This window comes from Helianthus annuus, chromosome 17, assembly GCF_002127325.2.
Source record: "Helianthus annuus cultivar XRQ/B chromosome 17, HanXRQr2.0-SUNRISE, whole genome shotgun sequence".
Lineage (NCBI taxonomy): Eukaryota > Viridiplantae > Streptophyta > Magnoliopsida > Asterales > Asteraceae > Helianthus > Helianthus annuus.
Window position 1 is genome coordinate 3,098,201 of NC_035449.2, and position 13,786 is coordinate 3,111,986.

Genomic DNA, 13,786 nt, shown 5'->3' on the forward strand with positions numbered 1-13,786 from the left:
ACAAAACTAATAATATTTTTTGTTTGATTTATGTTCATTAAGTGGTACTTAAAAGTGATTTTTTGTGTGTAATTTACCTTTCACCTACATGTGAAGTTAGCCGGGTTCTTCCATCACCACCTGTAAATTCACACTTTTTTTTAATATATTAGGGCATTCTTTAAATATTGGGTTATCAGGTCTAATTTACTCTCCTTTTTTCAGCTCAAGTATCATGGTTCTTCAGAGGTACAAGTTGGTCGGTGGTTATTGTTGGTTTAGTACCTGATAAAGCAATGGATCCCGACACCCCTACGTCTTCTGCATTTGCTAGCTATGGTATTCAATTGGCCGAGTAAGTACATAAGTTCATTTAATTATTTTTCTCGCGTCTTATTTATAGTTCTACAAATGTTTTGTTTGTTTCCTATGAATAATATTTTTTTTTCACATGTATATGATAACCATAGGTCTTTTAATTGCTCTCTGCTCAACATTAATGGGTTCACTTTTGCCTCACGTGAACAATTGTTACTTTATATTAGATGTCACTTATGCAGTGCTTTATATTGATTTGATTATTGGACTTACTGAGATTTGTTTTGAACCGGGTCATCATGAGTATAGGTTGAAATGGGCCAAGTCTGACTTTCAACTTTTCAATTATTTCCAATTAATCCCTTGGTCAGTTCGCAAATCCTGGCATGTTCGTTAACCGTTGTATGTTGGTGTTATAATAATAAAATATGGGTGATTCTATACACACACCCCTGTAATCTTATTTCGCAAGATGGCGGTTCCGGAGCCTGCTTAAGTGTTGCAGTATCTGCCGGTGTCGCCGCTTCGGCAGGCGAAGAAAAGTCGACGTGGACTGAGGTCTCGAAGCTCACAGTATCGCGGTGTGACGTTTTATCGGCGTACTGGTCGTTGGGAATCACATATCTGGTATGATGCACTTGCTTTCTAATTTCTAATAATTGTGTACTTATTTTTTTTTTTTTTAGTAGTATAAGAGTGTTTAGGAGTGAGTATGTTTGTAAAAAGTAACATAATAATCTGAATTTCATTAATTGATGCAGATACAAAGGTACATATCATACTTAAGAAGTGGCTATAAAGATACTAAAAACTGAACGCTTAAACAAAGATTTTGCAAAAAGTACTTGTCGAGGAAGTTTATATTTTGATTCTTGAGGTCAGTATATATATACTTTTTCTTTTTTGCATTGTTCGACTGCATTTTGTTTAAGGATGAGCTTGGAACCAACCGGTACCGAAAATCCCCTAAAATGGGTACCGGTACCGAATATACCAGGTACGGTTCGGTACCGGTATTGAGGATAAAAATCGGTACCAAAAACGTCAAATGTCGGTATCGAAAATGTACGCGGTTAGGTAAATTTGGTACCGGTACCATTTGGTCTTCCCTAATTTTCTTTGCAAACTGTATTATTGTTTTTTCCTTACATGTGACATTTAGTAAGATTTATTATGTTCAGGCAAGTCCGACATACTAATGTAGTGTAGTTTACACGAGCATGTACCAAGCTTCCAAGTTTGTGCATTGTAACAGGTAATACGGGGAATCTAAAACTACTTTGTTATGCTTCAGTCTTGGTAAATTTGTTTCTTACTTTGACTTTTGGGGATTCCAAATCTTTAGCCTTGAGTGTATGCATTTGAGGTTCGTTGTGTAAAAATTTGGGGGTGAACAAATTATTTGTCAACTCTAACTTTTTCTTAATAGACTCTACATATTTAGCTTAATTTTAGTTCTCTGTTTAATTTTTTGAGTGATGTAGCATTGATGCTGTTAGGCTATCTAGCATGTGTTAGTAGTGAATTCATTTATAGATATAAAGTAATTACCAAAGATCATGGTAATTTTCATCAGATTAAATTTTTATTAGTTTTTTGGATTACTTAAAACAAATTAGTGGGTGTGAATGAAAGTTACCTAAAATCGAATCTGTAACAAAAAAATGCATGGAAGGGTTTGAACCCGAGTGCTTTGGTTTAGATAGCAGTTATGAGCCGGCTGCGTTTACATTTGGGCCTCATGTTCTACAGTTTCTCTGTCTCTAAGCAGCCTTCGAGTCAGTTTTAATTGCTTTGTTCTGTATGTGGTCGTTGCTTCTGTTTTAGTGGGTCAATTGAAATTGAAATAGGAAGGAAGTTATATCTGCAGAGTTTAGGCAACCCAAAAGATGATTTGAAAGCATCTATGTAAAGTAACTTATTCGCCTATAATCTTTGGTTTTCTTTCTCAACGTAAACAAATTGTTTTATACTTTTTCATGTTGTTCGTCAAACAATCTAATGTGTTAATGGTGATCAATAGTTGGCAGTTGGATTACTCTAAGATGCCTAGAAGTCGAAAGGGTTCATCAGGAGGTGGTGCTGATTTGGAGTATGTTCATGCAGATGCACGGGCTTCTGCCTACAGTTCGTTTGCAGCTGGAGCTGCATTAATTGCTGGTATTTATGGGCAATTGGGTTTAATATCCAGCCTTTACTTTCTCTAATTTTGATTCACTTTTTATTGAATGGATAATCGGGTTACATCTTTTCTCTAACAGGTCAAATAGAAAGATTTAGCTAAAGATTAAAAAGAAAACTCAAATGGTTCAAATGGGCCAAAAGTCTCTCAAAGCTTATTTAATAGTGCACACAATTTAGATCGGCTTATCAATTTAGGCGATTATTTATAAAGTCAACTGATTTTGCTAAAATGAGTTCAGTATTTACACTAGGAGCACGTACTAGCGGCATCACAGATTGCTTTTGTATTTCAAGTGGGTCAAAGATGTGGCCTTCATTTTTCAATTGCATCTGCGAGTCCACCACTTGCACTGGCATCAACACAGAAGTATTTTGAATCGCTAGATTACACTGACTTCTTGAGGAAATATAAGTTGTGGTCAAAAGAAGGTACCTTACCAAGATTAATGTAGCTTACATTTAATTGTTGTTTTTGAGCTGCATAGGGAATTTCGTAAGCTGCTTATCGTAATGTCTAAAAATTTGCTTCGTCAAAAAGACTGCAAGTCGAATTTATCTGAGTTTGATGATGTTTAAGACTTCAAGGTCACTTGGCTTTGTTAAATAAGGGACCAAATTTAAACGACTCACTAAGGACCAAAACGATCAGTCGGATCTTGAAGAAAGGATTAGGTGTTTGGTGCTTTGCTCTGGAAAGGTTTGCAGTTATTCAAATGCTGATTTGACAATTATAGCCTGTTTATTTCTTAATGGGTTGATTTAGGTTATGTTTTTATCTCAAAAGGGGTTAAGAAAACATAATTCTGCTAAAAACGATACGGGTCAAATGGGTAGAAAGTCATCTGAAGATGCCATATATGCAAAAAAAAAAAAAATGTTTACTGAAACTAAGATATCATTTATCTACATGTTTTAAAATTTATTTAAAAATAGTTATCCAAATATGAAAGTATAGTATAGGTGCCATTTTTGTCATGTGTTCTTATAAACAAGTCAGTTTCGGCTATGTTTATGTGTAACAGATCAAAAGGGTCATATAAACTAAAAAGTGTTTTTTACGATACTATATTAAAAAGCATTCATTAATCAAATAATTTAGTTATTACAATTAAATCTTAGAAATCTGTCGAAAATGTCATGCTATAACACAACCCGGCCCGGGCAGCCCTCCTGTTTTGACCATAACCCATTTTGACCCTTTTTTACCCAACCAACCAGGGTAGTCGTCCTACCATGTTAAACAATATGCTTACACTCTTACACCATTTTGCAGTTGTGTATATATCTATCTTTTGATATATTCATGAACAAACTTTATGGCAACAGAAAAATCACTTACAAAGGTTCAAGTTACCTGAGCGTGTAGTCTGCATTGGTGGCTTTTTGCGAATTGAGTTGTTAGCTCGAGTTCAGGTACAAGCAGCAGTTGGCAAATACAATATATAGTCAGTGTATTATTCCTAATATACTTAATTAATAATTTAAAGGCTATGTTCTTCGAACAGTCGGTTAAAATTACTCTTTTTTTTCAGTTTGGCTCACAGTTTGACTCACAGTTTGGCTCACGTGCAAGTGATAGGGCGCAAATAATCACCTGCATTTAGTGTCGAATTTTATGAATCGTCAAAATGTATATCTCTGAAATATGATGCTGAGGAATTTGGACATACAATGAGAAGTGTTTCGAGTGAACGTGATAGTTCGCTTAGCACACAAGTTTAGTACCCCCTACAACCTCCCTCTGGGGAACTTACATGACTTTTTGCACATGATGGTATTTTCCGTAATAAATTTATATGTTTATTTGTAATAACAAGTTGGTGTATGTTTATTTTCTATTAACAAGTTGGTGATTTTGATTCTATTTTGATATAAATGTTTTTTAATTCAATTTTTAATAATCCAGAATTTACAAATTGGTCAAATGTTTTACTTATAGGCATAATTTTGTAAAAAGAGAAAATCGACAACAATTTAACATGCACAAAAAAAATTGATTGTTGTCTAAAAAATGTTATTAAAGATTCAAAATGTAATATTATTTTTATAAAACGAAAATATTAAAAGATGAAAAGTTAAGATATTTAGATGTATTGGTGTGTATTATCTATGACTCTACGTTCATGTCTTAATGTAAATTTAGATGTTAACACTGCTGGTGCAAGTCATATTGGCCAAAAGGCATGAAAAGATCATGAAGCTTTAGTTGACAAAAAGTTAATATGTAACAGAGATGAGCGAGATGCACTATTGGGATGTGATCAACGGTCTCAAAATATTAGGCTTACCAAATCATAGGTTAACGATTCAACGTTTAGAATTCATTATGTGTTTAGTTGGTGTTAAGCCACCCGCGAAACTCGCGGGGTCTTAGGCTAGTAATAATAATAAAAGAGAAGCAATGAAGTACAAAAACTATTCCGTTTTAAATAATGAAACACAAAGTTAAAATAGGAGGCAGAAAAGAAAAATGGCTCAGGATCGTGTTGAGCACGGATCAATTAAAATAAATTTCGAGTCTTTGGAAAGAACTTATTTGTTTTCACGGATATAACAGCCTAAGCAGTTGAACAGATAGAGAAGCCCCTGAAAACCTAAAGGTATACCTTAAACATCATACAGCCCAAAATATCAAAAAGATTGTTGGATGTCTTTTTGTGTTAACTATGTATCACAAGTGGGTTTGCAAACTAAGAAACCCTTAATAGAGCTGAGTCAAAACAAGTCTGGCAAAAATTAAATGAAAAATAAAATATTGTTGAACGTTTTTAAAGCAAGTTATCTGTTTAATTGTTTTGACCAGAAACTGTCTACTATCCCAGCTTAAAAGTGAGAAACAGCTTATCAATGCACGAACTAATTGATCTAGTCTAGGAAGTGGAAACCATGGGTTAGTCACATCTCACCCAGGTCCATCGAACCAGCCTTCAAAAATACAAAGGCGGCTTGATGCAAGCGTACAAAATGCGTCATCAAAGCTCCACATTACGCACCCTAGCGAAGCCACTGATATGGGGTTCTAGAAAACAACAAGGAATGCAGGGCCGGCTCAAGGGAGAGTGAAATAAAACAAACGTTTTGGGCCTCCACTTCCTTAGGGTCTCAAATTCTAAAATGAACATACTATATGTAGGTGATCTTGACTTTAAGATTGTTAACGTTGAGGTTTATGATATATAATTATGTATACACATCGCTGATATATGAATCATAGGTTTAGGATCAAATACAAACACTCCTAAAAATAAGAAGTCGTACAAAGGGTATCAAACGAACTCCAATTGACCTCATTCAAGCGGCATTGGTACCGTCCCATCGAACTCTACGATTTGAGATTTTAGGTTTTCGCTTTTGGATTAAGGTTGTAGATTTTAGAACTTTTGTTTGTTTTCATTGTGTCTTTTATTTATCAATGTGTCTTTTCTATATTTGCGTCATTGTGTCTTTTTTGTGACTCATGGTGTCTGTTTTTCTCGACATTGTTTATATTTTTCGGCATTGTGTTATATTTTGCTTGAAATTGTGTCATCTAGTGCCATCCATTGTGTCTTTGTACACTTTTTATTTTTAGGATCCTTTGTAGAATAACTTAACACATGAATTATAGGCTCTAAAGCAATTTTTTGTTTTATTTTTTACGTAAAGGGCCTCAATTTTGTCACCCGCTTCGGGCCTACAATATTTTGAGCCGGCCTTGAAGGAATGAGTGTTGACATATATAAACCACTCCTACGTGGAACAAATTCCCGCATTTCCACTTCTTTTATCTTCCTTTTCCCAGCTTTCCTATGTTCAACTCGCAACTTTGAGCATTAATATCTCATTCATCTTAGTTCCGATTTGGACGTGGTTTAATTCATGTAGCTCAATTGGTTAACGGGGCGTGAGATTTGCACAATAAGCTCAAGGTCGCGGGTTCGATTCTGATCCTAAGCGCCAATCGCTTTGCCACTGAGTTAGGCTGATTTACCTCTCACATGTTGGGCCTGGGGCGGCCTAGTGTGGGCCGGTTAGCGTGTCCGAACATACACGTTTTTACACAATAAACCCACAAAATAGTACTTATATTAACCAAAGTTTAATATAAATATATTTGTCCAAAGTTTTGAGACAATTACACATAATACTTGTTTAAAATACTCATATTTTCACCAACTTTTCTAACAAATTAAACACCTTTACACCAAAATACACTTGCAAGTGAAGTTTGGTTGTATATATTGTTGTTTTCGACTTTTCGTGGCCTTTCAATGATGCGAAACCCCTTCCAATAGCAAGAGTCATGATGATTCATTGGTAACCATCACTCTTTCAACCATCTACTCAATAGGTTAAACTTTTTTTTGAAAGGTGTGAATTATTCGTGAATCTCGGGAGGTCTAGCATACGTTGTCTTAACTGGGTCTGCGCTAGAGAGCCCCCTCGCACAATAGATCCCCGATTTAAACCCTTCAATGAGAAACCCCTATCACCCAGACTCGAATTTGAGACCTGGAGGGAAAAACTCACCCAGACCCACCATAAATGAAATTTAAATACCACGTAACTAATTTGAACAAATGTGTTCCATTAAACCAACCAAACTCTTACAAATCAAATTTATGTTTCTCTATTTTTTCGAAGACTCAACTCAAGGCTTTTTTTAGAGTGGCTTCTACTCCTAAACCACTTCTATCAGAGCTGTTCCCGAGAACACTCAAAAAATTTAAGGCCTCGGGCGACAAAAAAGAATTGGACCCAAAATTGTGGTTAAAGGGAAGTAAATTAAAAAAAAATTAAACCTTAGTGATGGGGCTAAGACTTGAACTTGAGACCTCTACAATATTAATGAATGCATATACTAAATATATAATTTAACATATATATAAAATCTCATAAAAACTTTTCAGGTCCTTTGAAAATCTGGGCCTCAAGCAACGGCACAAGTTGGCTGGCCCAAAATCCGGCCCTGACTTCTATTAACCGCATATACATGCATCTTACAGAATTTTTGAACCCTTCCCTCTATCTACCCAAGACTTATGCATATAATCTTGTCATTTCAAATATATTCCGAACAGATACAACTTTAATAACACATAGTATGGCATTGATAAAATATACTAGAGTGGTGTTGCTTTTTAGAAAATAGTGGTGCTCTTAATTCCATGCCTTTAGCCTTTCATTATACCCATGTGATGTTATCTTCTGTTGGGCCTAGTTCATTAACCCTGTACCCAGGTCTATCTTCTATTGGGCCTAGTTCATTAACCCTGTACCCAGGTCTATCTTCTATTGGGCCTAGTTCATTAACCCTGTTCCCATGTCCATCTTCTATTGGGCCTAGTTAGAGTTTAACATTATAACCAAGCTTATCTTCTACTGGACAAAATACAATCAAAACAACTTTATTTATTTCATTAAAAATTAAATATTATTGTTTATGAACACATTCTTAGATGGTAAAAGACACTATTGATTTGTGTTTCATAAAAAGTGGTATGATTTTAGAAGCTTCTTGTTAGAAAGTGAGTTGTATAGTCTAGGGAATCAACCCACAAAACTTTTAACCAAGTACAAATATAAAAAAGGGTGTCTGGCTTGTGGCCTATTTTTTTTAACGTCCAACAAAAACCCAATGGTAAAAGGCCACCCACGCCGTGAACGCAGACGACACTAATGACTCGGCCGGCCATTATTCTAGAGGTAACAAACCACCCAAGGCGCACTATGGTAAAACCTCTGACTCAACCCATTGGTAGGTGAGACTCGAACCTATGACCTCCACTTTTGAAGATCATGGAGCTGCCAATGCACCTGAAGGTCGTTGGCAGTTTGTTGGCTAGTAGGCTAAAAAGTCGTCAAGATTACTGCGGCATACAAAACCCATAACAAAATGAATATACACACATTAAAGACACAAGAAAACCCCCAGCATTAACATTAAACCATCCAAAACACAACTCTAATAATATATACACCATATTCATATCATATATATATATATATATATGCTACTCCTAATACTCACACACCACCTTTTCGTATCCTTAAAGAGGGTCATTAATCCTCTACCAAACTAGACATCCATTCATCCCCTCTTTAAGGCGAAACCCGACTCCTGAAACAACTTAAAATAAAAAAAGAAAAAAAAAAAAACACGAAACCAGCAGGGGGAGCACATAAACATAAAACCGCAACCATCTCTCTTCTCATCACTTTCCAGAAGCTTCCAAGCTACCCGACGCCTCGGTGTCGGTTGAAGAAGAAAACTTACTTCCCACCTTCATTTTCTTCACATCTTGACTTAAATAAATCCAAATACGTTTCACCATGTTGCGAAACTCCCTGCAGTCACAACCACATCGTCAGACTTCGTTTACGAATTGTTTGCGAATCAACGCGTTCTTTTTTATAAGATAAACTAGTTTTTAGAAGCTTACGGCCATGGATCATCGCCGACGAGCATCATGTCGCCTTCGTCATCGGTGAAGATAATTTCCCACTCGTTTCGAGGACGTAACTTTCCTTTCATCTCAAACATGTCTTCCAGCTCGTCGATTAGCTCGTTGTAGCCTTTCAACGCAGTTAAATCCACCGCTCGACCTACCGCCACCCCTTGCATTTGAACCTTTCATAATATCATAACCAAGTTAGTTAGACGCATATCTTGACCACAAGAAAAAGTCAAAGTTGTAGATACATAGTTACAATGTTACATACCTTGGTACGGCTTCGGGTGGAAGTGGATTGTTTGCTTTCGACTTCTTTTAGCGGAACCTGCAGGTCAGGCTTGAGATCCGAAACTCCACTTGGCCCCTGTACGGGTGCTGCGTTGAAAGGCGTGCTATTGTTATTATTATTATCACCGCCTTTGGGAGGGATCTCGATGTTGAAACCGAAAATTCTACAGCTCGTACCGCTAACTGGACTTTGAATGGGATCGTTAGTCGGTTTGAGCGGTTCACGAGGCGCATAAGTTGTAAGACCAGACCAAGATGCGAAAGCGCCTTTTCTTTCTTCGGTGTCATCGCCATCGTAAAAGTTTCTCGAAGCTTTTACAGGCGATGATGGTAGCCAACCGCCCTCTATTTGTGTCCTTGAAAGACCACTAGTTCCCGTTTGCTTATGATGTCGGGAACCATGGTTAGGGTTAGGGTTAGGGTTATCACTCCTTTGTCCTCCGTTTGTACAACTCAACTGAGCCGATCCACTTGAACATGCTGGTTCGCCAGCATTCGAGAAGTCCATCGGCGGTCTAGGTCGTTTACTTCTGGGTGCGGTTGGTGGAGCTAAACCGGCTGGAACCGCAGGTGCTACGAAAGTTTCGATCTCCCATGGTGAAACCCTTTCGGGCCTTACAATAGATGCCGGCTCATCCCACTGAACCTGGTGTGGTCAACGAAAGGTTTGACCTTTTAGTTTATCGAACAAATCACAGATCTAATGTCTAAACAGACATCAAGCATTTATTATAAAACTTAAATTATATAAATATTTATCAACCTTCAGTGACCGCCACTTCGAGTCTTCCCATTGAGGCGAGATGTCTTCAACTCCGACGATTGTACCAGTAAACCTACACATGTTCGACAAATTTTAAACGATGAGCATCCATACGTAGACGTATTCGAAACCGATTAAACAACAAATCACGCATTCATACCTTCTTTCAGGAGAATCCTCACCCTCGAACGGCATTCTAAATCTCATCCCGATGGTAAAAGCGTTGTTTACAGCTTCTATGTACTTGTTTAAACTGATGATGAATTGACTTGTCCTAAAAAAACCGATCAACATTTACCAAATGTTATATAAAAACAGTCGAAATATCACTTTTTTCAAGTAACCGAGAGGCATCATTGATCATACCTTGGTTTGTAGAAAACTGTAAACCGGGCTTGAGTTTGAACCGCATGCGATGCGGTTGCAAGCACGCCCAAATGCATACTCTGGCTAGAAATCACCGAAGAAGGCATTGAGCTTTGTTGACGCGCCTGACGTCTAACCCCGACACGCATCTCACCGGTTTCTCCTCCCCTGTAAACACCGATATTTAAGTCAAAATACTATAGCATGTACAAACTTTATACCTAAATGATTGAATTTAAAAATAATAATAATAATAATAATAATAATAATAATAATAATAATAATAATAATAATAATAATAATAATAATAATAATACCTAACAAGTACAAACGAATCGCCTGTCCCTAATCGCTTATTAGTAACAAAGGTACTCCATCCTGTTGTAAGTAGATGCCGTTTCGGTTGACCCCTGTAGATATGCTTAAATTTCCACTCGACGCCGTGTAGATCACGCGCTTTTAAGTCTTGAGTAGGAGTCGGTTGAGTCATGTCCTGAACATATAAATTTAGTAAACACAAGACCATAAAAAACAAATCATTATTAAAAAAAGAGTTAATTATTGTTTTCGTCCCTGTGGTTTGTCAAAAATCACTATTTCGGTCCATTAATTTAAAAATTGCGATTTCGGTCCGTGTGGTTTCACTTTCGTAACCATTTCAGTCCCTGTGGTTTCACTTTTGTAACCATTTCAATCCATTTATTCTGTTAGTACTGGGACTGAAATGGTTACGAGGTGGACTGAAATGGTTACGAAATTGAAACCACAGGGATTGAAATCGCAATTTTTAAACTAATGGACTGAAATAGTGATTTTTGACAAACCACAGGGACGAAAACATTAATTAACTCTTAAAAAAAATAAAAATAAATAAAAAAAACAGAAAGAATAGCGAATTTACCAATGCAGGTAGGCACTCGGTGGCGTGCTTTCGGAGCACCGAAAACCCACCATGCGTGCTCGTATCCGAAGCCGTCAAGACTTTGCAGAAAGATTGAACGGCTGGTCTCGGAGGCTCGGGTATGCTTTCGTCGGGACTTGTCGGCTCACTTTGCTGCAAAAAACGCGACATTAAGGTGAGAAAAACATGATTTTTGAATTAATTTAAACTTTTAATGTAATTAAATTAAATTAAATTAAGCAAAGTCTTACATTTATCTCAGGGAGTAAAGTGATTTGTGCATACACTTCATCTGTGTCTTGTTCAGCCTACAAAAGTCACAAAAAATTCTCAATTTTTTTTTAACTTTTTTGATGAGTTTATGATTAAAATCTACCAACCACAACACATAAAAAGCCTAATATTCCTCCACTTTTTAACATAATTCTAACACAAAACATCAAATCATGATCCAAAAATAGCATATTTGAAATTACATAATACACATACCATTAGGTGAGTATGAACAACAGTACATAGGATCTTGGATTTAAGACTAAAATGAGGAATTCTTTGATTTAATTCCTCATTGGTTGATGCTTCCAACTGAACAATACCCATAAATAGAATTAGATAATAAATAATAAATTTAAAAACCCCAAAATAAAACAAGTTACAAACTTAGAATTAATACTTCAATACCCATCATAGATTTTTTTTTTTAAACGGTCAACAGAATCAATCTCGAGCACTCTCGGAGCACCCACCGGACAAACAGAGTACTCCGAGAGTAACCCGAGTCCACCACCAATTCCGGGGAAAACCCAGTAACCCACCCGCCCTTAGGCACGACGGTGAAATTACCAGTAAAACCCGTTTGGCTCAAGGATCCAACCCAGGTTTCCCTGGGTCTCCTATCTGCCTCACTCTGCACCAAGTGAGAGTCGAACCTGCATCTCTCAAGAGAAATGCAAGCCTTTCACCACTTGATCTAGAGATCATAGATCTAAACTAAATTCAAGAATTTAAATTTAAAAAAAAAAAAAAAAAAAAAAAAAAAAAAAAAAAAAAAAAAAACATTACTTGTTCCATATGGCCTTGTGGGAAGTAAAACACTCTCTCTCCATCTTTAGGAACATCAACTAATGGGCCTGCACAAGCCTTCCATAACTCTCTATACATGGGATCTTCACAAAATCAACAACAAAATCAATAATTGATAATTAATAAACAAATTAATTGGGGGAAAACAGTAATTGTAGCATGAATAAACAAAACCCCATGAAATTAAAACATTAAAGCATGGATTTTTTAAGTAATTTCACCTTCAAAATCAAGAAATTGTTGTCCTCTGTTTTCCATAACAGAGTAAACTCTTCAAACAGCAGAAAAAGCCTTATAAAACACAATTCGCCAGAAATTAACCTCCAAATTTATGAAATTCTCCACATTATGACGAAAATTAACCAGCTTGATGAAACCCTGAAGCCATCAATCTCTCTGTGTGTCTCTCTCTCTTGGTGTTTCTCTCACTAGAACAAAAGAAATGTGAAAACTCTGTTCAACAACCCTGAAAACACCTTGATGTCTTCTCTCTCTAAAAGACTGAGTTACTCCTTCTCTCTCTATCAGTCGATGTGTATATATAGACACACATATATATAAGGCTGGGTTTGTCTCCATTCTTGGTGGTGTGTAAAGCATGAGGCTGTCTTAACTAACCATGGTTAAGTTTTCGAGTTTTAATGTTTTATGTTGGGTTAACTTACTTTAAAATCCTTTTCCCATGAAATACAACTTTCAGTGCATGATATTACTATATGAGAATAGATTATAGAATTACTTTTTTAACCGGATAATGTGGCCAAAAAGCTTTTTTTTTTTTTTAAATGGCCAACAAACTCAATCTCGAGCATTCTCGAGACATCCACTGGACAAACGGAGTACTTCGAGAGTAACTCGAGTCCACCACCAATTCCGGAGAAAACCCAGTAACCCACCCGCCCGTAGGCACGACAGTGAAATTACCGGTAAAACCCGTTTGGCTCAAGGATCCAACCCAGGTTTCCCTGAGTCTCCTATCATTGCCCACCAGTGCCTCACTCTGCACCAAGTGGGAGTCGAACCTGCATCTCTCAAGAGAAATGCAAGCCCTCCACCACTTGATCTAGAGATCATTGGCGTGGCCAAAAATCTTTCATTTTTATTTTTCATCAATAAGTTGAAATTTCGAGTTGGGAGTCTAACGGGAAGCAGTCTCTCTATTCCTACGGGATAGAGATAAGGTTGTTTACATCTTACTCTTCTCATACCCTACCTTAGCTTTGCTATTGGTGTGATTTACTGAGTATGATGATGATGATTAATAAGTTGAAATTTACATGCCAATGAGCTGGTGGTGGAGTAGTAAAAGAGAAAGCTAGTTTTCTAAGTGACCATGTTTGATTTATGTTATTTCTATTAGTTTCTGTGGCACCTAGTGATGACGGGAGACTAGAGGTAATCGCTAGTTTGTTCTTTGAACTGAGTGGGTTTTAACTCACCGCACGGTCGTGCTTTCGGCCGGGGTGTTTA

At 36.8% G+C, this 13,786-nt stretch overlaps 1 protein-coding gene across 1 annotated transcript; it reads right to left on the reverse strand.

The window, feature by feature from the left end:
• Positions 1 to 8,371: 8,371 nt before the first annotated feature.
• Positions 8,372 to 12,867, reverse strand: LOC110925580 (auxin response factor 11). The gene is made up of 12 exons (XM_022169505.2): positions 12,538 to 12,867; positions 12,296 to 12,399; positions 11,723 to 11,818; positions 11,485 to 11,541; positions 11,234 to 11,386; positions 10,650 to 10,825; positions 10,333 to 10,500; positions 10,127 to 10,240; positions 9,967 to 10,039; positions 9,184 to 9,849; positions 8,904 to 9,091; positions 8,372 to 8,808 (listed from the first exon to the last, which is right to left on the reverse strand). Exons 1-12 carry the CDS (start codon positions 12,572 to 12,574, stop codon positions 8,676 to 8,678), a joined length of 1,965 nt encoding a protein of 654 aa, XP_022025197.1. The 5' UTR covers positions 12,575 to 12,867; the 3' UTR covers positions 8,372 to 8,675.
• Between the last annotated feature and the right edge of the window lie 919 nt (positions 12,868 to 13,786).

What these genes read in the sequence shown, in the direction of transcription:
- LOC110925580 (XM_022169505.2), bottom strand. Translation starts at nt 12,574, where the DNA reads ATGGAAAACAGAGGACAACAATTTCTTGATTTTGAAG. An exon ending in GAGGATTCTCCTGAAAGAAG is followed by an intron (nt 10,040 to 10,126) that starts GTATGAATGCGT and finishes GAACATGTGTAG; the next exon opens with GTTTACTGGTACAATCGTCG. An exon ending in CGAAGTGGCGGTCACTGAAG is followed by an intron (nt 9,850 to 9,966) that starts GTTGATAAATAT and finishes TGACCACACCAG; the next exon opens with GTTCAGTGGGATGAGCCGGC.